Source organism: Cygnus olor, chromosome 5 (genome assembly GCF_009769625.2).
Source record: "Cygnus olor isolate bCygOlo1 chromosome 5, bCygOlo1.pri.v2, whole genome shotgun sequence".
In the NCBI taxonomy this organism is placed as follows: Eukaryota; Metazoa; Chordata; class Aves; order Anseriformes; family Anatidae; genus Cygnus; species Cygnus olor.
This window is the reverse complement of record NC_049173.1, coordinates 31539471-31563596: the sequence shown is the minus strand read 5'-3', so window position 1 is coordinate 31563596 and position 24126 is coordinate 31539471. Positions and strand designations below refer to the sequence as shown.

Below are 24126 nucleotides of genomic sequence, written 5' to 3'. Positions count from 1 at the left end.
CAACTTAGTATAAAAAGTCACCAATTTTCTTCACTGAATGCCCATAAATGTATGCAAACAGCAATTTTAGGTGATAGCAGATTATTACCTACAACTTTATGCTTAAAAAAAGAGATGTAGATCTGCATCCTTCAGATCAAACTTACTTTATGGTGTTCGCAAAGCTGACGCGTCGGGAGTTTTTCCTGCGTTTATCTATATTGATATCCTGACAAAAAAAAAAAAGTTTGATGTACAGAGAACAGTTCGTATGCCATAATCCACAATAATTATAGCTTGTCACACACAAAAAAAGAAAAAATGCAAGCGTAATAGTTCAACAAGTACAACATGTATTTGCCAACATCTTTAAACCACTTATAGTTCTCCAGCTTCTCTCCTCTTCGCAGAGAGACAACTATCTCACAAGAAGCAGGTTCTAAAGATCATTTTGTACTAACTGCTTGGTTTCAGACAGAAGAAGCAGAATACCACTTATAAGGATTTTTGTCTGGCATAATGTTTGGCATACTAGGGAAAAAATACTTAGCTGCTTAGCACAAGTGAGTTGCAAGATTTTTTTTTTTAAATTTAGCTTTCTGTGACAACTGAAAAAAACACTTGTCTTTATGGAAGAAAGGGAAGGATGCATGGAAGAATCAAAATCACCACTGATATTTTCCCAAAGAAATGTTTAAATGGTATCACTGACTACACGATTATACTAATGCAATGTTACAAGGCGTGTAACAATGCAACACTGCATATACTGGAAAGCTAATTCACCATACCACTGCGGTGCAGGTGTCTGCAGTAAGGTTCCCTAACTAAATAGCTCTGCCCAGGACAGCAGAATACTCATTGTTTAAGAAAGACAACGTGTTGATGTACTGACACTATCCATTATATGCACAGAGGAACTATGTCAGCATCACAAGCAGTTATGAACAAAGTCACACTACTGCATACGATGGTTCTATATTGCTCAGTAGCAGTACTACGCATCATTGTTAAAAGGTATTAAAGTTTAAACGAAGACTGAGCTGCTCTTCATACTCCAACCAGTTTTGAAATATATTATGCACGAGTATTTCAGGCTCACATTTCATATTTGAAAGAAGTTATTAGAGAGGTGCTCCAGCCTCTGGACCCACTCTGAGAGGTCTTTTCTTTCTTACACTGTGGGCCCCAGAGCTGCACACAGTACTCCAGGTGGCAAACTTCAAGTCACGTGTACTACACCAGAAGCAAGATATATCTATTAATTTCTGGTTATTCCTCCATGCTTGACAGAAGACATATTCTGATGTAAAATAAAAGTTCAATGGATTTCATGTAATATTTATTACTCCAAACGTTATCCTCCAAAGCAGTTATTACAAGAGTTTTTACACCTACATTATTCTAGTGACCCTGTTTAATCAGGGACAAGTTGAGGAGTAAACCAAAGATATTAAGAGAGTCAGCAAAAGAGGACTTAACAGACCTACCTGAGTGAGTTCATTCCCATTTCCCAAATCATCAAGAGGATTTCGTGGAGCCTTTAAAATCTAAAAGAAAGTGTAAGTTGAGAAAATCAGCCCCAGCACCCACAAAAGAAAGGATCAAGCAACAAGTAAATGACTGGTTCAGTCACAGCTGGTGTACAAACAGTTCAAGACATCATTTATGCACAAGTTACCATGGATTTCATAACCTACAATTCACTCTTGCATTGGGCATCTGTCCCAGTCTCTGACCCTGCTTCTCACCAACGCACCATACACTGGAGTTCAGTTGAAGGTATACTTATTATTGACCAAAGAATTCATAAAATTCTGAATCCGTAACCATGAAGGCATAACTTTAATTTTTGAATATCTTATTCACGTATTTACTTATTTTGAGAAAAGAGTGGGTAAACTGTCCTTCTGAATACCGAATTCATTCACTTCAATCAGAAAATTACCAGGTATATCCCTGTACACTCGCTTCACCTGCGAATCCTTCTGTGGAAATTGTATCATCTTCTGCCACATTGCTAATGTGAACAGCAATGCTTTCAGACTTGAATACATCAGCCAGCCATACAATCAGTGAACTGGTATTTCACAAGAATACGTGAACTGATTACTTGGCAGTAGAGAATCTGTAAGAGCCAGAAGTGTCACATTCAATCACAAACTTAATAGGGTCTTTCTTTGCTCTTGGTATGTTTTTCTTCAGGCTGTGATGAGAAAACTAATTCTTCTTTATGGCTCCCCTTTCCTTCCTTCACTCACTCACTCAGTTTTATTTTAGAAATGCCTTAAGTTACTCACAGAGGACAGTCGCTTTCCTCTCATGTGCTCTGTATTATCACTGGAGGGAAAAAAGAGAAATAGATATTAGTGCATAAACTGGAACCAAGATGTATTTCTTGAACAGTGCTGCCACATTTTTATGGTTAATAATTCAATTTCTCCGTTATTTTTACAAGTGTGAAATTACTTGAACAAACTTGCTTGGAATAGATCATTCCAATGCTAGGTCCCATATATAACCCTTGGAAAATTCAACATATTGTGCTCTGACCCCTGTGGTCAGTCTCTAGACGATCCACTGCTATGAGATTTCCTCGAGCTTTCCTACACCATAATCAAAAAACCTCCCTGTTTTTCTTCTTGATGGACAGCATATTTCATTCAAGAGATCCTAAAGTGCACACAGGGATTAAGAAACATTTTGCATCTAAAAGACAACAGTCGAATCACAGTGAGGTCCTTATGAGGTTTCAACTTACTTTTCCACATTAGGGTCTGCATAAATCTTGTCCATTTCTGTGGGAAATGCAGTACTGAAATCAAAAAAATATTAATGAATCTCACTAACAATATTGTATAGAACAACAACTAGATACTAGACTCAGTCAGTTGCTAAAATTTTCTTCTCTATCCTTCTTTACTCAGAGGAATTCTCTGATGTCTAACAGGCCTCCCAATTCAATGGTTTCTACTGCATATCATGTTATAAATCAAATGTGCTAGCAGTTTGAGTCTTACTGGTTCGGCAGCCTTCTACTTAAAATTAAGATTTTGGTAACTGCTGGAGATAAATATGATCAAGCTTTCTACAATACAAAGTGCACTAGTTCGCTCTGACACACAAGACAATTTTTCATTCACTACTACTCCCTGCCACCCCAAGAATATCTTCTCTTTTATGAACTAGTATGCCTATTAAAAGTCACAGCAGGGGATAATGAGCTAACCCACACCGTGAAGATGCCTTAGGATATTACCTCAGGTTTCCTGTAGAGCACAACAAAATGCAAGGCTTTGAATACCAGGTTAATATTCCTCATAACCTCATTCTCCCATGGACCTGACAAAGAACACAATATATTGTAGCATTGAATCACCACCATAATATCAACAAACACATTTTTCTGTGCTCTTTCCTAGATTTCAGTGATATTTATCTACATGCATATCTCCATCACTACTACTATCGCAAAATATTCTTATGTGACAGCTATAAGCAATCTGACAATACCACCACATTTCATTTTCCCCTTGCTAAACCTCAGCAAACAATGCCTTAAGAGAAACTCTTGCCTAGGCAAGGGTTAAGCAAATTGTAAAACACTTTTTTTTTTTAAGAGACAATTAGAAATAGAGAGGAACTGCTCAGCTTTTGCATTTCACAAAATCACAGACTCTTGGAGGTGGGAAGGGACCTCTGGAGATCGTACAGTCCAACCCCCTGCCCAAAGCTATGGCCAGTTGCTCTGGGACAATCTGTTCCACCTTCTCCGCATTTTTTTTTTCTAACGTTTGAGTGAAATTTCTTGTAGTCCAGTTTGTGCTCATTGCGTCTCATCCCTTCTGGCTCCATCTTCTTGAAACTTTCCCAAAGGTATTCATACACATTCATAAGTTCCCCCCAATAAGCAACATCTCCCCTTCTTCTCCACCAAGCCAGTCTCCTCACCATAGACCACAGCATTTAAACCACGAGATGACCAAGGAAAAGCTAAGCCTTACAGAGTTGTTTTTTTTTTTTAAAAAAAAAAAGCTCTACGGTTAGTGAAACACTAAATCAATCGCTTACTAGTGGGATATTGCTATACACCCCTCAGAAAGGGAACTGCAGAGGCCTTGGCTTTCAGGGCCTGCAGCTCTGAGGCAACAAAACCAAGACAGCCTGGGAGCACTACCTGGAGCAATACCCAAAGGCTAGCATACACCTGTAGCTATCACTTACAGAGGTGTTTTCCCAAAAGTACTGCTTGGTGTTGACCAACCTAAGCCTATCATGCATTTTATCGAGCATTTCTGGACTGCCCCAGCACACTGAAATCCCCTCAGGCCCGAACTTGGCACCATTCAGTCTATTAACAGTACCAGGTTATATTTTGTTTCTAAATATAAAACATTTTAGTTCCTTGAGATGGAGTATTATATAATCAAAAATAAGGCTATAGTAGGCCTATAGTAGGCCTGTGGAAGAGTAGCATCTCTTGAACAGCTTCCATCCGGTAACTTTCACGTTTCACAAATAACGCTAGCAAGTCTTGCAGGGAAATTTAACGACTTAAATGACAAGATCATGATGTAATTAAAACGCTCAGTATTTTTGCTATAATGCATCCGGGCACTGGGAAAGTCAGTAACGGGATAGGGTTTCTTTGTTCGCAACACCACAGTACGTGGAGGAAGCTTTTAAAGACTTGAGGTATAAAAGCGTCTTTCATCTTAGGTGAAACTGCTCTGTGTGCAGGGCTCCCGGTTCCTTTTTGCAATTTTCCTCAAAATTCACAGCCACGGACTGCCTTGGCTGCGAGTTGCAGGGAAAGACAACCGCACCTCGCGACGGGGCTGAAGGCAGCTGTGAGATCTATTAACAACATAAATATTAATGGCAGGAGACCCTGGAGAAACTCGAAATGCAACAAGCCCGCTTTGAAAACGATAATTGTATGAAGAATAAGGGAAAGAAACAATTTGAACGTCGATGAAGCGTTCGCCCCGAAGTTGGCGACACCCACAGGAACACTTCGCTGGTCGCTTGCCGCGCTTATCAAAACTTACAAATATAAAAAAAAAAAAATTCAAACTGGCCGTACGGTACCAGAACTACGTTCCCTACAACCCCCTGCGCTGCTCCCAGCCCCCCAAAGCCCCTCCAGGGCTCTGAAACCCCCCTCAGCCCCGCCAGCCCCCTCCCGGCCCCTCACTCACTGCCCTCACGGCGCCGCCGCCGCCGCCTCACCGTTCAAACCCAACCGCCGCGCGCCAAACCGCCCGCCCGACGGCAGGACGTACAACATGGCGCCCCCCTAGCGCTCCGTACGCCATGGCGGCCCCCGGCGTTCCGTACAATATGGCGGCCTCCGTGATGCCAGCCTGTGGTCTGCCTTGTCGGGATTATTTCTCGCCGGCACCGCGCCACAGCCGGAGGAATGAGTGTGAAGCAGCGGAGGGCGCTCGGGGTAGGGTGGCTCGGTCCCTGTCCGGTCGCGTCGTCCTGTGTTCTTGCCGCCAAAGGGCGGCAGACGGGCGCCATCTCGCAGAGCGGGCGGTGGGCGGGAGGCGAGGCCGGGAGCAGGTGGTGCGGATTCTTATGGGCTGTGCGGGAAACAGGGCTCTCGTGACGAGGTGGCCGAGTGGTTAAGGCGATGGACTGCTAATCCATTGTGCTCTGCACGCGTGGGTTCGAATCCCATCCTCGTCGGCAACTAGCTTTTCCTTTTTTTCTCCCTCCCACACCTCCCGTTTTTTTTTTCCTTATCTTATTTATTTAATTTTTATTTTTGGCGCCTCGAGGGCTGCCAAGGCATATACCGCCACCCCGCGCATCCCTCCCGCCGCCTGGGGCCGCGCAAGGAGGCCTGAGGGGAGGCAGCTGCACCCCCCGGAGCCCTGCGACCTCTGTGCCCAAACACCACCAAACTGCTTCTTTCGACCCAAATTGCCTCATTCAGGTTTGCCAAATCCCTGGTGGGAGCTTCGGGTAAATAAATTTTTGCAAAATCAGGGGCTGAGGGAGCTCCAGCCAGGCTGATCACTGTGCCTCACTGAAACTACATCCACGCTCACTGACTGTTTTAATGGGCTTTTCCTGTAGTTATTGAGATTTTAGAAGTGTAACTGATTACTAAGAGCTACTCTGCATGAAGAGTTAACTTAAAAATCTGGAAGGAGAAGTTAATGAAACAAAATGCTCCCCTGAGACTTTGCTGCATGTTGAAGCCATAATTACTGTAATTAGCATGAGCGGAAGGGGCCTCTCACATGTAATTTACTGGAACAGCTCCCAGAGCCCTCCAGGCTACACTGCCCAGATTGAACTACGCTTAAATCCTGGTGGAAATCAGATTATACCAGATCCTATGCAGAGCGCGGCCACACGGTAGCTCTTTATACGCACAAGTAGCACCTGTAATGGACTGGTTAAAACACAGCTGGAAAAAATGGGAGATGAGCTCCCTGGTCACATTTGGGCTAATTCTCAGGCCTAGGTGGGGATTTATCACATGCCATCACTGGCAGAAATACTTTCCTTGGTAGCAAACCAGCAGATGTTTTATCTTGTGCATGTTTTTAGCAGGTACCAGCAGCAGACACCCAGTGGCTGCGCAGTGTGAAACCACCAGCTCGGACTCAAACTGAAATGTGATGCCATCGCTGGTAAGCTCCTTGTGAAACCAACCTTGAAGGGTCATTGCCCAAAGTGTCTTGAAAAGACAAGTCGCGGCATTTCTTGACCAGCAAGGTGTGATAATGAAAATATATTAACTACAGCCATTAGGGATAGCCAGAAAAAGTGAAACACGACAGTGAACAGCAGTTCCACATTTGGCCATCCGGTCTCCATCTATTGACACAAGCCAGTATAATTTCTTTCAGGTGCTTTTTTCTTGCAGAGGAAAAAACAAAAAAAAAAAACAACAACAGACAGTATAACTTGGGTCATGTCAGTCTCAATTAAAGCTCAGCTGCCCCTAAATCCACCATTTTTCCCGTGTCTAAAGCTAGTAACAGTTGCACATATTCTTATTTTGAAGGCACCAAATTTTCATTTGCATAGTTAGATGAAATATATATATTTCAGTGTATGAAAAAACTAGATGATACAGGGGAGTTTTTACCTCCTTTGTTTAACAAGCTGCCTGCAGCTAAGTACTAGACCAGGCCTTATTACATGATAGCAGGAAAAAAAAATATAAAAATCTGTGGTTACATGAGAATCATGAGAGACCCTTAGCAGGATGTGGAAGAGCAAAGCTCAAGTCTGAATGAACTCTTACAGAAACATTCAACAACAGCTGGATGTACAGGAGAGGAAAAAAAAAATCACTTGGCTACTTTGGGCTATTGGATCCTAGTCACACTTGTGGGTATCAACAGGTGATTTTAGGAGCCTTGCCAAGGAGGAGGGTAGTTGTTCCTGGCCTGGCAAACCTTAGTCGTGGAGCACATGTTGTCCCCAGCACCTCACCCAAGAATACCTCGTGAAGCAGGGGTTTCTCCCGTAACCTTTGCGTCTTGGTGGGTTGAGAGAGTGTAAAGCTCAGCATAACAAGGAAAGAGCACCCAGTACTGGACCACACTCCAGCAAGGCTGGTGACATGCTTACTGAATAGCATCAGGTCTCCTGGATTCCTTTTCTCACCTTTAAAAAAGGTTTCTATAACATTTTAGAAGTGTTGAACCCTATGCATGCATCCTATGTAGGTGGATGCACAGGATTCTGAAATAACGTGGCTCTTTCCAGGAAAGGTTTTGATTGCGTGCAGCTGGTCATTACCACTGAGGTTGCCTAAGACGGACAAGAAAAAGAACCTAATACAATGATTGTGATAAAACTCTCAGAGGCCATATAAACATCGATGAAAATAAGAGCTATAGTGATATTTATCATCCTGGAAACATTACTATAAACAGTATTAAGAAAAGCTTCTCGTTTGCTTATAAAACAGTCTTTTTTTCTTTAAGGCCAATCGTCACCTTGAAGCACACGTGAAGCAACATTAAAAGCAAATACACACCATTCAGAAACAACTTGACCATGGTACGGTAAAAACAAAGTGAAAGTTGGTAGACTGGTCTCTACCTTGGGTTTTTGTTCAAGTATGGAGATGTTTTTATTTGAGGCATAAGGATTAGAAATCAATAGGTTCTCAGAGAAGATGACGTGTTTTTGAGAAGGCAGAAGACGTGTCACAGGGCACATAGCAAGACACTCTGCTAAATCAAGTCTCCTCATAAATCTTATATGGATAAAATCTTGGGACTAGTACCTCCAGAAATAGGCTCAACACACAGATCCATTCCTAGAGTTACTAATCCCAAATCAAGTAATTATGTGAAGGAATTCTAAAAGAGCAATTTCAAAGCAAAGTCCACCTTGCTGACAAACAGTAAAGAAATCAGCTTCACAGTGCTCTGGTTTTACCTTATGGCATTCTCAGTGTTAACGATTTGGTTTTAAAATCAGTCTGACAATAAAATCAAAGTACAAATAGTTTTCCTGTATGATGTGACATCCAGTATGTTGAACAATATTCCAGCAGCTCTCACCGTACAGTACAAGAACATTATATAGCAGGCCAAAAGAAAAATCGGTTTCTTAAATAAAGCGTATGCACTAAATTTTCTCTGCAGGTAATTGACAGCAGACCTGTAACACATTGAGGTGGCTGTTGCCCAGGTGTTCACTAAATGACAATGTAATTCTAGCACTGAAACCCCATGTTCTTGCCCACCTTTTACAGTGCCTGTCAGCAGCCACAGCAATTTGCCGGCCCCAACAATATGGGGGCCTTCCCACCGCATTTCAAGTCACCAGCAGTTTCTTCACCTCAAGCACACTGAAACCTTAGGTCTTTACAAGACACTTCTCTGGCCACACTAGAACAATGCCCTTAGATGTCATGCCCTCTGTCATTCCTCCCAGTCCTCCATGGCCCATTCAGGCATCTTGGAGCAATAGTCAAACTCTGCTCCCTTATAGCGCAAGGCATGTAGGTACATCACCAGCTCCTTTGGAGATGGGTCCCGCCTTGTAATTTTACACTCCATGCATAAAGGGTCCTTCTCTTCTGAACAATTTCCTCCTGTTTGCCCACCCTTGTTCTCACATGAACCTAGTTCTGTAGTTTTTTGAAGTGTTTCCAGATTGGTATCAGGGTCCAGTGTACAAGCTGGTGTTTCATTTCTCTCAGGATCCTTAGTGCCCTCAGCAGGGCAGGAGTTCTCATTTATAGGATCAGCCTGCACAGATTCTGTGCACTTGCTTGAATTACCAGAGTCTTGATTTTCTGCATTGGTGTTCAAGTCCTCTTCTGAAATCCCCAAGACATCCAGGCTCTGTTTGGAACGATGCTCCTCCACGAGCGCCTTAAGGAGTTCTTCATCTGTTTTACCAATCTTGCCACCTTTGCCCTTTTCAGGGCCCCAGGCTTCCATGTTATAGATGGGGTCATTGATAATGGGATATCCCAGGTACTGCAAGTGGACCCGGATCTGGTGTGTGCGGCCAGTACGTGGAAGACACTTGACGACGCTGGTCTTGCCATTGTAACTGAGCCTCTGGAAGATGGTTTTGCAGGATTTCCCTTTGGGGTCCACACGGCACACCCCCACCTTGTATGAAACAACCAGTATGGGCTCTTCGCAGACCACTTCGTGTTCTGGGAACTCCCCCACCACACGACACACATACTCTTTTTCCAGCTATGGGGAGAAAGAACAACAACTCTCAGAAGAGAAAACTGTCTCAGGTCTGATTATGATTCAGTCTCATCCTAGTTACTCCTCTCTCTCTCATCAATGAAATACATATTTTTCATTTTAGTTAATCTACTCTTGAAGTTTTATTACAACTGAACAGGAAAAGAAAAAAAAGCAGCTTTTTAACCAAATTTCTCTCATTCTAGCTTCCAACTAGTTGAGAATTCAAGAACATAAGGGCCTGAACTGTCTTCCCCATATCAAGTTCAAGAGTTGCCTCTCAGTGGTTTTTGCTGTGACCCTCATTGCCTTGAAGTAAATCCTGGAAGCTAGCACCCTACAGCTATAGTTCTGTTTGGACTGAAAACCAGTGGAAAAAAATGAGAGAAACTTCTAAAGCTTAAAATAGAAAAAGTATTAGATGACTGACACGCTTCTACTGATAAATAAAACTGCTCTCTAACTGACGGACCAGCTGATCTTTAGAGGTCCCTTCCAACCCAAACCTTTCTAAGACTCCATGCACAATACCAGCCAGTTTGCACAATCCCACAGGGATGGAAACCCCTTTCAATACGATACTATAAAAATTGCTTACGGTTTTGCTCCATCCTTCTCTCTTGATGCCTTCCACACTTTGCACAATTAGGACAGGAAAAAGACCACCAGCTGTCCTCGGAATTGGGTTTGTTTAGACCAAAAGTTTGACTGACTTTTTGCCATAGCGTGTTTCAAGAAAATACCGCACAAGAAACCCCCAAAACTACTGCAGCCCTTATCTCTCACCTGTCTCTCCCGAACCTGCTCGTCGATCCTCTTGGACACCTCCACCGTCTTGGCAAACATAAGCACTCCTGAGGTCATGCGATCGAGTCGATGAATTGTATGCAATTCCTTAAGGTTGTGCTCTTTGCCAAGGATGAAGATGACGGTGTTGTGCCGAAACCTCCCGCAGGGATGCACTGGCAAGGAGGACGGTTTGTCTACGACCACCACCTCATCGTCCTCCGCCAGAATTTGGATAGGCTGGGCAGTGACCGGCGGCTCGTGGCGATGCACCGTGTTTCGAAGAAAATCATTATTCTGCGAGAAAAGCTGACAATAAGCGTGCATTCTGCATAGGCACACCATCAGGCCAGGCACCCGGGGGGCCTGGGAGGGATGAAAGGAGGGAAGAAGGGATTAAGGGACGAAGGGAAAGGGAGAGGCGCCCACCTTAAGCACGACGTCCAGGTCCCGCACGGGTTCCTCGTTGAGGCGCAGGCGGCCGGCGCGGGCGGCGGCGCGGTAGAAGGCGAGGGGCTGGGCACGGAACTCGGTGCTGAAGACGTGCAGGAGGCTGCGGCCGACCCAGCGCCCCTTGCAGTAGGTGCGGAAGTCGAAGTAGTAGGGCCGCACCTTGCGCAGCCCCCCCTCGAAGTAGTACGAGGTCTCGGCGAAATGCGCCGCGCTGAAGCTCACCCCCGCCTTCAGCTTCCGCGGCGGCGGCACGTAGCGCTCCCCGGCGGCCACGCGGCGCTTCTTCGGGGCCGGGGCAGCCTCCTCCTCCTCCCCCCCCCCCCCCCCCCCCCCCCCCCAGCGCCGCTCTTGGGCCCCGGCTCCGCCATGCCGCGCCGGGGGAGGAGAAGCGGCCGCTGCCCCCGGCCCCAGCCCCGCGCCACCACGCGCAGCCACGCCGCACACAGCGCGCCGGCGCGCCGAGTGACGCCACGCCGCGCAGCCAATCGCCGAAGGCGGCCGCCGTCGCAGGCCACGCCCCCTCAGCCCTCAACCGCGCCTCCGCTCCCCTTAACCACACCCCTTTCCACTTAGCCACGCCCACGTCCCCCAGGCCACGCCCCACCCCATTCACGCCCCACCACCACCAACCACGCCCTCTATCCTAGGCCACGCCCCTCGCCCCCGGCCACGCCCCCTGTTCCCCAGGCCGCCCCCACCCCCCCACCCCGGTTTTCTCCCTCCCCAATTCCCGGCGTTTTTACCCAAAAAACTCGGGGTTGCTGACGCAGGAAAGAAGAGAAGGCGCTCGCGTAAATGAGCTCGGTCAGAGCACCGTGCCCCGAGCCGGTAAGGGCGCCTTGTTTATTCTCCAAGCGTTAGAGGGTCGCTGTTAGGGGGTGGCTGCGGGGAGGTGTGAGCCCGCCTGCCCCTGCAGCTCTCTACAGGAGTCACCTGGGGCTGGGCTCGGCCGGATCAAAGCCCCGCGGCCAGACCCGGCTCTGCCCAAGACGCAGCCTTTTCTCCGTCCCGAGCTCTGTTGAAGCAGCGCTCGCCTTCGCGAGCGCAGCCACTGCCAGAGCTCCCGCTCAAAAAGCAAAGCCATGCAGGCCGTCCGAGTCCCGTCCGTGAGCTTTCTGAGGTGACCTTAGAGATATCCATCCCGCTGTCAGAATTCGTCCCTGAGGCAAAGAAAAACCAGCAGTTACTGTCACGCATTTGCCTTCGGCTCAGCGACAGAATCGACACAGCTGCAGCGTTTATGAACGTGCAGAGGCTCCAAAAAACAACAACAACAAAAAAAAGGCTCGAGTCCTCAGTCTGCGATCCCTGGCTAATAGAAAACGCATCCTGCTCCCCTGATGTGCCTACTAGTTAGCCTCTTCCTTCGGTCCTTTACAAACAGCAGCTGCTAGGAATCCAGGGATCTGTCAGCAAAGCCAGCACTCAAGGAGAGCAAGCCCACGGGGTGGAGAGGAGAAACGCTGCGAGTGTTTACCGAGGCCACTGCTTTTCCTTATCCGTCAGAGGAACGTAGATCACACCCATCAGCTGGGTTTCGACGATCTCCCCGTCGCTGGTTTTGTCGTATTGCATCAGGACTTGGTTCGCACCCTCAGGACCCACGGGCAGTATCAGCCGACCTCCCGGCTTCAGTTCATTCAGCAGCTGGCAATCGGAGAGATCGGAATCAGCAGAGCCAAGAAGAGACAACAGAAGTCAGCCAAGCTGTGAAGGTCACGGCATCTTGAAAAACACAAGCTTGCCAGCTCCATGCAAACAGACAAAAAAACCAGATGGTTCCCGTGGTTCCCTAACTATTAGTTTTGTCACAGCTACTGATAAAGGCAGCCAACAGCAACTGACATCCCGCACGACCACTCTTACCTCCTTTGGTACTGTTGGTGCTGCTGCCCCGACGTGAATAGCATCGTAAGGAGCCTCCTCGGGGTATCCCTGCCTGCCATCTCCAACTGCAGGAGGGAAAAGCAAGCAGAAAAGACTTGTTCAGACAACAGTTCCATGCAAAAATCATTCTCCAAATATTCTTTCAATTGAAATTTAGAGGAGGAGAACTTTGTAGCAAGACTGTGATAGCAACATGAATTCCCACGTCAGAGCACTGACCTGTCTGCTAGAAATGTAGCATTTGTTTACATTTTAAGAATGGGGAGATATTTCTGGAATTGAACCATGCTGGAAAATGGAACAGCCAAAGCCAGGAGGGCTTTTATGTAATACAGTAGCTTTGTGCAGTCTTGAGATTCTGGATACAGAATGAGCTGATACAAGTTAACAAAAAAAAAAAAAAAGGAAAAACAAAATAAAATAATAATACAAAAAGCGTGTGCAGACCCATTCAAATAAACTGAAACTCAGATGTGGTACAACCACTCTCCTCTGAAGAACACCTCTTACTGAATTAAGGTAGGGACTACACGTTCAGAAGTGAGGTGTGTGCTCGACTGCCTGCAGCATTAAAAGCTGCTTACGTACACCGTAGCGTTCAAGTCAGTGTTACACTGTGCTTAGCTAGCCAGTGATTTCTAGCAACAGCGTGGAAAGCATCAACACAGCTTGGAACCACTGTTTTGAGAAGCAGAGCTCTGCAGACAGCCAGAGCTAATGCGTGCTCACGGAAGGGGTCAAGCACCAGGGTCCCACAGAGCTCACCCACAAGTTTTACACGGCCAGAGCTGAGCAAAGTCGGATCGTCTTCTTGGACATTTCTGATGGATTCGTTCACCAGCTCTTTAATGTGTTCCACACCCACGGCTTTCCCTGTTGGGCCCATCTACGAAGGAAAGAGCAGACAAACACTTATCTACCTCCTGCATGCACAGAGATGCAGAAAGACTCTGTACACCCTGTAGGTACAGAGGTGCATTTTACAGGACAAGGTACTATGGGGGCTGGAGAATTTCTAGGAAGAAACTTCAGAGCAGAGTGTCTGAACAAGGAGGTGCAAATACTGTGCCACTTTGGGTTTAAGGCTGAGCAGTTCCAGTTAGGTTAGCTACTCAAGGGATACACAGACATGGCCTATGGGGATTCCCAGCAACCCTTCATTTCCAAATAAATAATTACTTGGTACAATTAGCAGCTTCCTTGGCAGGGCCAGTTCCTTACTAACCAACTTCCTGAGAAGAGTAACTTGACAAGCTTTCTAGCACTTCCCAGAAAATGCCTTCAGGAATTTCACAGAATCATCTAGGTTGGGAGAGACCTTCAAGACCACCTAGTCCAACCTCTGACCTAACATTAACAAGTCCTCCACTAAACCGTATCATTGAGCTCTACATCTAAACGTCTTTTAAAGACCTCCAGGGATGGTGACTCAACCACTTCCCTGGGCAGCCCCTTCCAATGCCTCACAACCCTTTCAGTAAAGAAGTTCTTCCTAATATCCAACCTAAACCTCCCCTGGCACAACTTAAGCCCATTCCCCCTTGTCCTGTCACAGACTGTGACTACTTAAGAAGAAACTAAAAACCTACAATGGACTTGCACAGCAGATTAACACACCCCACTCAATCTGACCTGGGTTAAGGTACGAAGTGATCTGACAGCAGATACAACATCCACTTCAAAAATCACTGCGTTTGTTTTTACTACAAGATGGTCTGGGAACAGTTCACCGCTTCCCTCGGTCCTCTTCCCTCCTCCCAAAAAGCACATGCCAGCTATGGCAGGCTACCTGCTCTGGTGCCTCTTGCTCACTAGGGCTGGAATCCCGTGAGCTTACCATCCTGGCAAAGCAAGCTGTAAGGTATCCGCTCCCGGATCCGACGTCCAGTGCTTTTGCACCTTCCACAAGCTGATCCTTCAACAACTCCAGTGCATGGGCATGCTGTGCGGGTACAAGTACAAGAGAGTGTGAAACATCCCATTTTACTTTCCTCCTCCTACAACTTTTTCTTGTTCCAAGCACTTTGTGCTCCGATTTAAACACAGCACACTGGGCGTTTTGTCTGACATGTTCAGAGCGAGTAGTGTTTGATCTGGAACGTCTTTTTGCAGAACAGCAGTTACAAAGAGGTCCAGTCAATATGCGAAGGAGCAGGAAGAAAAGTGTCACGCAAAAATGATTATTATTATGACAATATTAATGGTTCTCCCCAGCTACACAGAATTTCTACCTGAGCATGCTTTTAAATGAACTCAAAAAAAAAAAAAGTTTCAGCATCTAAAGAAACAAGCACGGCAATCATATCCGCGGGACCTGTTTCACCTTTCTACTTTAGTATTTAAGTAAAATTTATTATTTAAGTAAAATTTAAAAAGGCATTGATGGGGGAGACAAACAATTTCCTGCGTTTCTGTTAAAAAAGAAAGTTTCATCTCACCATATGTGGTGCACTGATTGTAGCCTTGTATCCTAAAAGGAAGCCAGTGACAAGAGTTATGTGATAAAGAAATTATGGTGATAAAATCCAATTAATTATCAAAATCTCCACCGTGAACAGTTATTTAATCTCCCTCCCCGTTCCCTAAAAATACAAAAAGACTCTTCTTTTGTCTCACTAAAGCACTTCACTAACTTATAATCAACTCCTGGAGGATTAATAATGAGACCAAGGTAGCTTTAGTGCTTCAGTTCCCAACTGCTCCAACCTCCATCCCCCAGCTCATTCACCAAAATGCTCTGCAGCTATCACAGGCTGCGTTTGTTTCCCTTCCACAAGCTGAACTCAGAACGATCAATGCATGTTTTGACTGTGGAAAATCTATATTGTTCTATTGTTCTATATTTCCTCTGGATCCCCCAAGCTGAAATACGGATGAGGATTGCTCTACCTGACCTGTCTAAAAACTCAGCCACTGTTTTGGTGATAGCGCGTCCAGCATTAAGAACTCCAACCTGCTGAGGCACCTCATGCCCCTCTGTCACTGTGGCTAGCATAGTCAACACAAACACCATAAAAATGGTGATTCTTTGAGTTACTCACCGATAGATTGAGGAGAATCCATGTATGGGAAATATTTGATGTAGTGGCCTCTGTCAGTAGCCAGTAACACATCGAAGACCCGCTGGGATTTAATTATTCCTTTTTCTGGGAGATGGAGGAGAACAGACAGAGAAAGGACTTAAATCCTCAGTATGGAAGCAAGAAGATATTTGGAAGGAGGCAATACAGCTCTAGGAGTTAGCAGCAGAACTGGGAGAGTCCTTACTAAGCTATCTGAGAATTGACACAAAAAAAAAAAAAAAAGAGAAACACACAGAGAAAACCCTGCAGATGAAAGTACATCTTTTTCAGGTTTTGCTGCACTGGATGAAATCACAATATGGTCACACCATCAGCCCAGAGGATTGTTAGCTATAACTACAGCATGCCCAGGAGTGTTAAATATAGTAAACAAGTCACACTTTCACTCCTGAAGGTGGAGACTCTGGTTCAGATTTAATGACTATAGAAACATTCACCATTCCTTTGCACCGCAGGGAAAATCAGCGTGGCTTTAGCAGCTGAGGAAATTCAAAGCTATTTTTACTTGTGTTCCAGATGCTGCCCGGAGCAGGGCAGCACCACCACGCGTGACTCCAATCCCAGGGCACATCCGTGGAGGTGAAACACTGCCAAGAAGCTGAGCATCTGCCGGCTCAGAGCAACGCCACTCCGTGCAGCATTTTAAAAGGCGTCACGCGTTTACCCCGTGAGAGGAATGGCAGGCGGGCTGCGGGGATAGCCTTTCCTGCTACTTCTGGCATAACCTCTCGTTTCCAATTATAACTAGGACAAGTTCAGATTGCGACGCTGTGAAATTTCGGCCTTCTAACTCTGCCGCTTCGGAACGACCGGCATCGCAACGGCTTGCTGCAGGACACCAAACACCTTAACCCTGAAGCACCAGAGGCTCCTAGGGGCAGCTCGAAGCACCCGCGGGGTCCAGACACAGCCCCGTTACTCACTGTAGAGGTTGTTGACCAGCTCGGGGTGCGTCTTTCCGCTGGAAGTCCAGGCCATCGTCCTGGCGAGGAGCAGTCCCATGAGTGTCAGCGTGGCGCAGGGCAGCAGGTGGCTCATCCCACGGACACCTGCCAGGGGAAAGGGGATGGGATCTCCGATGGGCACGCGCAAACCCGAGCCTTTTTTGGGTTTAAAACAAAATAATCGATACCAGGTGCTGCTCGAAGACAGCGGAGCACGCTACACAGGGTGCCGTCAGCACTGGTGCATTGACACCTTGGTTATAGGTAAGAGCCGTGCCACAATTACCAGCTTTTTATGTTTAAAGGGAAGAGCCGTGACATAATTAACAGCTTTTTGCGCTTCAAATTGCAAATTACCCTGCGCAGCCCTCCGAAACCCAACGACAAGGCGTCATCCGCGCCTCACGGGGACATCGGTTATCGGACCCAGGTCCCCAGCCTCGGCCCCGGCCCCGGCCCCGGCCCCATACCTGTCCCGGTCCCGGTCCCGGTCCCGGTCCCGGTCTCCGTCCCCCAGCCGCCCGTTGCCAGGTGTCGCGCCTCGCTCGCCTACGCCGCTCAGGAAACCTTCCGCCCTTTACCAAGATGGCACCGCAGCAGCGTCGCTCTCCCACCCACCTCCTGCCCATCTTCCCGCCTCCTCTGAGGGCTGGGCTAATAGGCTCCCTCCGTCCACCCGAGGGAGCGAGGTGATTGGTCAAATGTGCATGTCAATCAATGCTCGGTCTGAAGCCGTCGCGGTTTGCCGTGTCGACGGTACGAGCGGCGGTGGCCGAGCCAGGTTTGGGGGCGTCGGGCGGTGCGGCCCCGCTGTGCCCGGCGGAGGAGGGCTGCCGAGCTGGGGGGGCGGTCGTGACAGGGGCCGGGGGTTGCGGGGCCTGCAGGGGCCGGGCCGGCGAGCAGCCGGGGCCCCGCGGCCTGCTGCTGTGAGGGGTCCCTCAGGGCCCGGCTGTAACCGTGAGCCCCGGAGCGTGTCACCCCCGTGCTGCGAAAAGTCCCCTAATGGTGCCCTAAAGGTGCCCTAAGAGCACCTAGAGGCTCCCCTGAGGCGGCTCGAGCAGAGGGCGCAGAAGTCCCGTGTCACGCTCACCGCGCGTCCTTTCTCCCCCTTTTCTCAGCTCCTCGCCATGAGGATGATCGAAAGCGTCGATGCCGCCGTCGCCAGGTCCAGCGAAGACCTCTGGGCTGAAATCTGCTCGTGTCTGCCCCGTCCAGAGCTTCAGGACGACAGCGATGCTTTCACAGACTCCTTCACAGATGCGTACGCCGACAGGGCAAGCCAGAGCAACGCGTCTGGAGGCTCTTCCCAAACAAACCTGAAGCCCTGGGCTCCCCTGAATGATTCAGAGGTATATTTGGCATCCCTCGGTGAGTGTCTGGTAAGGTGTTGATTGTGCTTAGATGCCTGATGATAACTATGGCACTGTTTATGAGGCCAGGGCAATGGTGCTCGCACCTCTGGTTGGAAAAATGTCTTGCACATACTCAGTAGATTGTCTGACTCAGTTAATGCAAGTGGAAATGAGAAGCACAACTGTAGCTTTTTCAACTATTCCCTTGGAAGAAACTCTGTATGAAGTATAAACCTAAGAATTTATGCTTTTCCTGCAAAATAAATAGAATAGGGATACTGCTGTTTCTTTCTCTGGGCAGCACGTAATTCTGCTGTAGTTGACTGAGGGGAAATGTGTTTTGAACTCACTGTAGTGCCTTTGAGTTTCTGTGTCACCATCATTTGTTTCATTATTTCACAGAGTCTCAGGAGACACAACTGAATGGAAAGAAAAAAAGTGACATTTATTTCTATGTTTTCTGGCTGGGGAGATAGGGGGCAGATACAGGAAAGAAAGCTCTGATGCTTTCCCAAATAAAGCCTGCCAGAATCTCTATTTTAAAGTGACAGATTATGCAGTTAGCCTCAATGTGATTAGTTAATTCCTGCATAATCTATAACACCATATAGTGATTGTTAACAGTATAAAATCTGATAGAAACACTTGATATGGGGAAAGATAAAGTTACCATTATTGGAGCCAACATCCTAGCACTGCTAAGAGCAGTCTTTAGTTCTAAGGCCAGGGAATTAGCCATCTAGTTTTAAGTATTCCCTGCTCCCTTCAGAGGTCACATTATACAATAGTATTCAGCTGCAGGAAGGGTGCTCTTGGTGCCTTTTAGGAGGAACCTTTGAGGTTCCCCTGCACTCCAACAGTTGGACTGCTTTCTCCAGTTGTGTTAAAATATTTTTTATGGCTCTTCTTCCCCCCTTCCTTGCTTTCTATGGAGTTATTTTTATTTGGGTCAGTTTGTAATCTGGTTTGCAGTGCAGCCACGCAGTCATGTTGGCTTGCATACGAGGTTGCGTGCAGGAACAGACCAGGAAAAAGGGGGGTCAAGGTTGCAGAAGTGTTTTTTGTAAGCTTATATTTTTGCCAGAGCCTTCATTTTGACTTTGTTACTGTTTCAGACTGTTGTTTCACAGTACACTAAGTAGAGCTCTTGGTATCTGATCAAAAGTGCCATAGCAACAAGCCACAAATTGCTCTTCTGGTATTAATTGCTGCTGCAGTTCCCATTTGCTCAGAAAATGCTAATGGATTAATTTTCACAAGCAGGCTTCATATTGGATCTGGATCTATTTTCTCAGAGTCAGGATGAAAACGTAAAGCTAGCACAAAGTTTGTCTTGTGTATTCTAGCTAAGTCAACAGAAGTATAAACTTGTCCTGGGTTTGTACATGGCCAGGATTAATATTTGAGTCATCATAGGATCAGCCTGTCAGTACGTTTGGGGAGATATGGTATTTCAAGTCTTAAGAATTGTTCGGGCCAGACACTGTGAGTGACAACCCAGTTCTGTGACATAAGACAAACTTCAAAAAGAGTAACAAGTGGGCTGCCATGTTTTGAACTAGTGCAGTTCAACTAACAAACATACACTTTTCAATTGAAAAAAAAAAGTGTGAGCACAAGTGGATTCCTTCTTAAATTGGGTCAGGAATCAATTATAAAGGGATTTTGTGACTGGAGCAACTCCATGAAATTTGCTTTCTTGCAGCTTTGTGTAGTGTAGTTGGATTACCCTGCATCTGGTAAAAACATGGTTTTCGTTGCAGCCTGTGACTGAAAAAACTCACATTACATTCTGTTCTGAGATATCCAACTGATAATACTGCTGCACTCTCTGCATTCCGCCCTCCCCGGTCTCAGTTTGAGCATTATTTGAATTTCACACTACAATTAGTGTGATTTTATGTTCCATGCCAATTTGTATGGAAATTGTGGGGACTTAATGCCTCCAAGATCTGTGCCTTCTGTGTGAATTTCATTGAAATTGAACAGTGAGTGCAAAAGTTATTAAAACACAAAAACGGACAGAGTTGACTGATTGCATACACACCTTATGTCCTTCTGAAATGTCACTCCAAATTACAAACATACATAAATGAAATACTGTCACGCAGACTTCAAGTACAAGAAAAAGTTACTTTTTAAAATGTTAACTCTTGAAATGTTAATTTAAGCTTTTTAATATCAAACGTGTAGACACTTCTTTTTTCCTTCCCTTGAGAAAATTATAATAAAGACCCCTCTTTTGTCTCTTCAGAGAGAAGACTAATGAGAATAAAAGGTTTGTCTCAAGAGGTGACTTCCAAGGACATGCTGCGTACTCTTTCCCAAGCTAAGAAAGAATGCTGGGACAGGTTCCTACAGGAGAAGTTTGAGTCTGAATTTTATGTAGAGGGACACGAATCTGATGAGAGGTAATAAGCAGGTCGAAGAGATGGATTACCACTTAAGGCATAATCATCTATGTTGGCAAATAGACTAGACTTTATTTCTTAAAATGTAAAATAAGGGTTTGTCAGGACTTGTGAGAGGGCATTATGACAGAAAAGGTCTCACTGCAGCTTGTCAAGACTCACAAGCTTTCTAAACATCTTTGATAGTGACCATTTCACAGAATCACAGAATGATAGAGGTTGGAGGGGACCTCTGGAAATCATCTGGTCCAGCCCCCCCACCAAGCAGATTTGTATCATGCTAGAGGGAAACACAAAGGGCATGGGTGGGTTGAACTTTCAAAGCTGTTCACTGATTTTGCATCCCTTGGACTGGGGTGATCTAGAGTGGAAAGAACAGGAACCTATTTGACAACTACCCTTGTCACATTTCGGGTAGGGAGGGAATGTCTAATACATCTCAAATTACTTTAAGGCTTGACTTTTAACAGCGAAGTACAGACCATTCCCTGTGTCTTTGTCAGGGCCCAGTTAAGTACTGCTTCAGAGACAAGTGGGATTTGAAGTTCTTTCTGGGGTTGGTACCAGTCCTGAGATTAGATTTCCCGAGTGGCTCTCAGTTCAGTGCCTCCCTTACAATGCTTCTGCTCTCTCACCCATTACCCTTTTACAGATGATATATGAATTAAGATGAGAGTCTTTTTCTTTAGTAATCTCACACTCCCAATCACTTATAATGCTCTCCATATTTCTATTTTCTGAGCTGACATTTTTCGCAATTGCTTCTAACTGAAAAGAAGATTATCTTTCTCCCTTGAAGAAAATCTACTTTAGCTAGTTTTGGAGTTCAAGTATGACAAATAATCCATGCTTATATGTAGGTTTTAGATTCTTTGACCAGTTAACTTGAATGTGGTATATTTAAAAAACAAGTTGCTGTAGGCATAGATGTTCTTCCAACTTTGCTTTTGAAGGCTGAGGATGTTATCCATGAAAATATTTTCCTCACCAGAATTTGACTGAATGAAGTTAGAGGTCACCCCTGAATGGTACCAGACTACTTGTTTCTCACCCAGCAATGTAATTAAACAAGCCTTAACTTTTAAGCATGCAAATCATCTCACAGACACTACCAAGCAAAGCTTTGCTCTTGTAAAAGAGCAAGAACAAGTTAATTTTCCAGTCCAAGGACTGAATGGCATGTATCACTCTTCCTGGAGGATGAACATATAGATACACATTTCGGAATTAAAAAACTTTAGTCAGTATTTAAACAAGATGGGGTAGAACTTATCCAGTCAGACCAGCTATTTTGAGATAGGCTATGAGAGAGTAAGTGTGTGTTTATGTACATCTATAGTATCCATATCATTAGCATTCTAGGATGTAGACATACTTTTTGCAACCTCTCCTCCCCTTTCTGGTGTTAGTGTGGCTAACAGATCTTTTCATACCTTCCTGTGAAACTGCTATCTTATGTTTCACCCTGTCTTTGCTTTCCCTCAGCACGCTAGAGTATCTAAAGCGCTGGCTACAACCTGATAAAGTGGCAATCAATACTGAAGAAGTACAGTACCTCATCCCTCCAGAATCGCAGCCAGAGAAGCAGGAGACTGAAGAACCTCCAGCTGCTGAGCAGTGAGATACACGCCATGCCTCTCGTCCAAACCCCAAGGAAGCTGTGTGCAGCAACAGTAATAACCCAAATGGGGGAGGGAGGCATAAGCGCCAATTGTCAATCATTTAAGAAACAAAAGAAAGAAAAAAAAACAACAACAAAACTGCTCTGGACCTCTAGAGATATTGACTGGCATTTGTTGTGGGTAAGAGTGAAACAGCATACGTTGAACTGAAATCCTACTTCGATCTAGTTCCAACCTGTAGCAACCTAATCATTCCAGTATGAATGTGAATTGTCTGTAACTCGTCAGGAGGCACTCTGAACAAAAGAAAGAGCAGTTGTTCAGAAGCATCTGAAAGCGTAATGGTCTAGAATAGAACAGATAAACCACTGCATCAGTTTTTCTTCCTGTCTCGTACCTCTTTTATCACTAAATTGGGTATTCTTTTCCTGCAAAGTCCCCTGTGTTTTCTATTGAACTTCACTGTTTATGTTTGAGCTGGCCCTGAGCTGTGCCTGGAGGAGGACAGATACTGTTCGCCTACTCAAACTTGGAGTCCTAAAGGAAACTGTCACTGCAATCGATAAATTGATGATAATATTGAGATTGTAGCAACAAGAGACTACTTAATGTTCCTGTCCTTGTAGTGTCCCCTCCTAGAATATCCCACTTTATTGGCCATCCAAACTCTCTGATACAGAATGGGCTGGAGAAGGAGTATTTTTATTACTGGTCATGTTGTATCTGTTTCTCTCATCTCATTCAGTCCCTCCAGGAGAGGGTCAGATGAGATCCTACATCAGGAAAACAAGTGTGATGACCAAGGAGGCTACAAATAGCTTGTTTTCATCACAGACTAGCACAGAATTATTTGACTTTAAATATATTCCAGTATATATTTTTTTTCTTCATCCTGTTTCAGTCTATAGAGGGTTGTTTCCCATTATTAATCAAAGAATCAGCAATTGTGTACTTGTATAAGACTAATGCTTCTGTGAGTTGTGCTTTCTGTCTTAGCATTGACACTAAAGGTCGATAGAGGGAAGCAGTGTACATCTTCTGTCAGATAAAGCTCTTTAGACAGAAATTGCAGGGGTAGTTCTAGCAGCTTATGCACACTAGACTGTTCATTATGTATCTCTATGAAAATACATTTTTAAAAAGAGCTCCTTGATACCACCTTCATTGTTTCCTGTCTCTGTACAATTATAAATGGTGCTATTGTTTCATCCCCTGACAGCTGTTATTCTGTTGCTGCTTCTTCAGTGTGGTGACTTGGTGTTTGCCCACACAATCAGCCTTACCTGTGTAACCACCCGCCCCAGCCTCGCCGTTTACTAAAGAAGTCACACTCAGAGCTCTCCATTAGAGCAAACACAGGTTTGAGAAATATGGTGAATCACCTGAATGTCAATGATACAGGGCCTACAAAGCTTTGGCAGTGTTGAAGAGGGTCTCTTTGTCATCTTTTAAATGTCCCTATTAATTTATCTCTAAAAATAAGTCTGCTATGCTGTACAGTCAGATAATGTGCTGTAAATACTCTCTCACCTGTGCTGAGAAACTGTAATGAAGATGCTTTTGAGTATTTATCAGAAATGGTATGTACAAAGAGAGAAAAATACAGTTTCTTATTCTGTTCCCAGGCTATTTTACAGTCAATACCCTTCCTTCTTGTGATTAACAGTGACTGTGAAGATGCTTTATATCATCTCGTCTATTCCCATTAAAGCTATCTGAGCAAGAAATGTATTCAAAATAACTATACCGAAACATTTAAAGTCTCAGGTCCCCATAATCTAGCTCTTCATTTAGAGGAGCTAAGAGAAAGCAGTACTCAACGTTTTATTTAAAAGTAGCTCAGAAGCTCACGGAAAGGGCTTGGGGAAGAATTGTCCAAACACAGAATTAGCTGAGCCGAGCACTTCAGATTTG

General features: G+C 45.4%; 4 protein-coding genes and 1 non-coding gene across 15 annotated transcripts in view; 2 read left to right on the top strand and 3 right to left on the bottom strand.

The window, feature by feature from the left end:
* The window catches only part of KNL1 (kinetochore scaffold 1), a 31173-nt gene extending 25701 nt beyond the window's left edge, over positions 1–5472 (bottom strand). The window contains exons 1-6 of one of the 3 annotated variants that reach the window (XM_040557527.1): positions 5181–5253; positions 3239–3321; positions 2741–2794; positions 2280–2319; positions 1470–1529; positions 147–208 (exon numbers count right to left, since the gene is read on the bottom strand). In XM_040557527.1, coding sequence (XP_040413461.1) covers positions 147–208; positions 1470–1529; positions 2280–2319; positions 2741–2775 — 197 coding nt within the window. In that variant the 5' untranslated portion in view covers positions 2776–2794; positions 3239–3321; positions 5181–5253. Of the gene's footprint in view, positions 1–146; positions 209–1469; positions 1530–2279; positions 2320–2740; positions 2795–3238; positions 3322–5180; positions 5294–5319 lie in introns of those variants that run through there. The other 2 variants (XM_040557529.1, XM_040557528.1) reach the window with 2 other exon arrangements.
* A 119-nt stretch (positions 5473–5591) lies between these two features.
* TRNAS-GCU lies at positions 5592–5673 on the top strand. Its single transcript has one exon. It is a non-coding gene; the product is annotated as a tRNA-Ser (tRNA).
* A 2331-nt stretch (positions 5674–8004) lies between these two features.
* On the bottom strand, positions 8005–11997 carry RPUSD2 (RNA pseudouridine synthase domain containing 2). Its single transcript, XM_040558003.1, has 4 exons — positions 11948–11997; positions 10890–11433; positions 10461–10757; positions 8005–9677 (listed from the first exon to the last, which is right to left on the bottom strand). The coding sequence occupies exons 1-4, from the start codon at positions 11995–11997 to the stop codon at positions 8886–8888; spliced, it is 1683 nt and encodes a 560-aa protein (XP_040413937.1). The 3' UTR covers positions 8005–8885.
* Positions 11710–18046, bottom strand: LOC121070411 (protein-L-isoaspartate(D-aspartate) O-methyltransferase-like). 6 transcript variants are annotated; one of them, XM_040557533.1, is made up of 9 exons: positions 17918–18046; positions 16807–16932; positions 15842–15946; positions 15239–15270; positions 14590–14742; positions 13566–13686; positions 12780–12865; positions 12391–12560; positions 11710–12073 (listed from the first exon to the last, which is right to left on the bottom strand). In XM_040557533.1, exons 2-9 carry the CDS (start codon positions 16919–16921, stop codon positions 12061–12063), a joined length of 795 nt encoding a protein of 264 aa, XP_040413467.1. In that variant the 5' UTR covers positions 16922–16932; positions 17918–18046; the 3' UTR covers positions 11710–12060. The 6 variants fall into 6 exon arrangements, with proteins under 6 accessions (XP_040413467.1, XP_040413464.1, XP_040413468.1 ...); XM_040557530.1 differs by lacking the exon at positions 17918–18046 and adding an exon at positions 17298–17443; XM_040557534.1 differs by lacking the exon at positions 17918–18046 and adding an exon at positions 17298–17443 and having other exon boundaries at positions 14638–14742.
* Positions 17489–23832, top strand: CCDC32 (coiled-coil domain containing 32). 4 transcript variants are annotated; one of them, XM_040557537.1, is made up of 4 exons: positions 17489–17583; positions 17946–18195; positions 20434–20590; positions 22076–23356. In XM_040557537.1, exons 1-4 carry the CDS (start codon positions 17545–17547, stop codon positions 22209–22211), a joined length of 582 nt encoding a protein of 193 aa, XP_040413471.1. In that variant the 5' UTR covers positions 17489–17544; the 3' UTR covers positions 22212–23356. The 4 variants fall into 4 exon arrangements, with proteins under 4 accessions (XP_040413471.1, XP_040413473.1, XP_040413474.1 ...); XM_040557539.1 differs by having other exon boundaries at positions 17540–17608; positions 22076–23832; XM_040557540.1 differs by lacking the exon at positions 17489–17583 and adding an exon at positions 17605–17626 and having other exon boundaries at positions 22076–23832.
* The last annotated feature ends 294 nt before the right edge of the window (positions 23833–24126 follow it).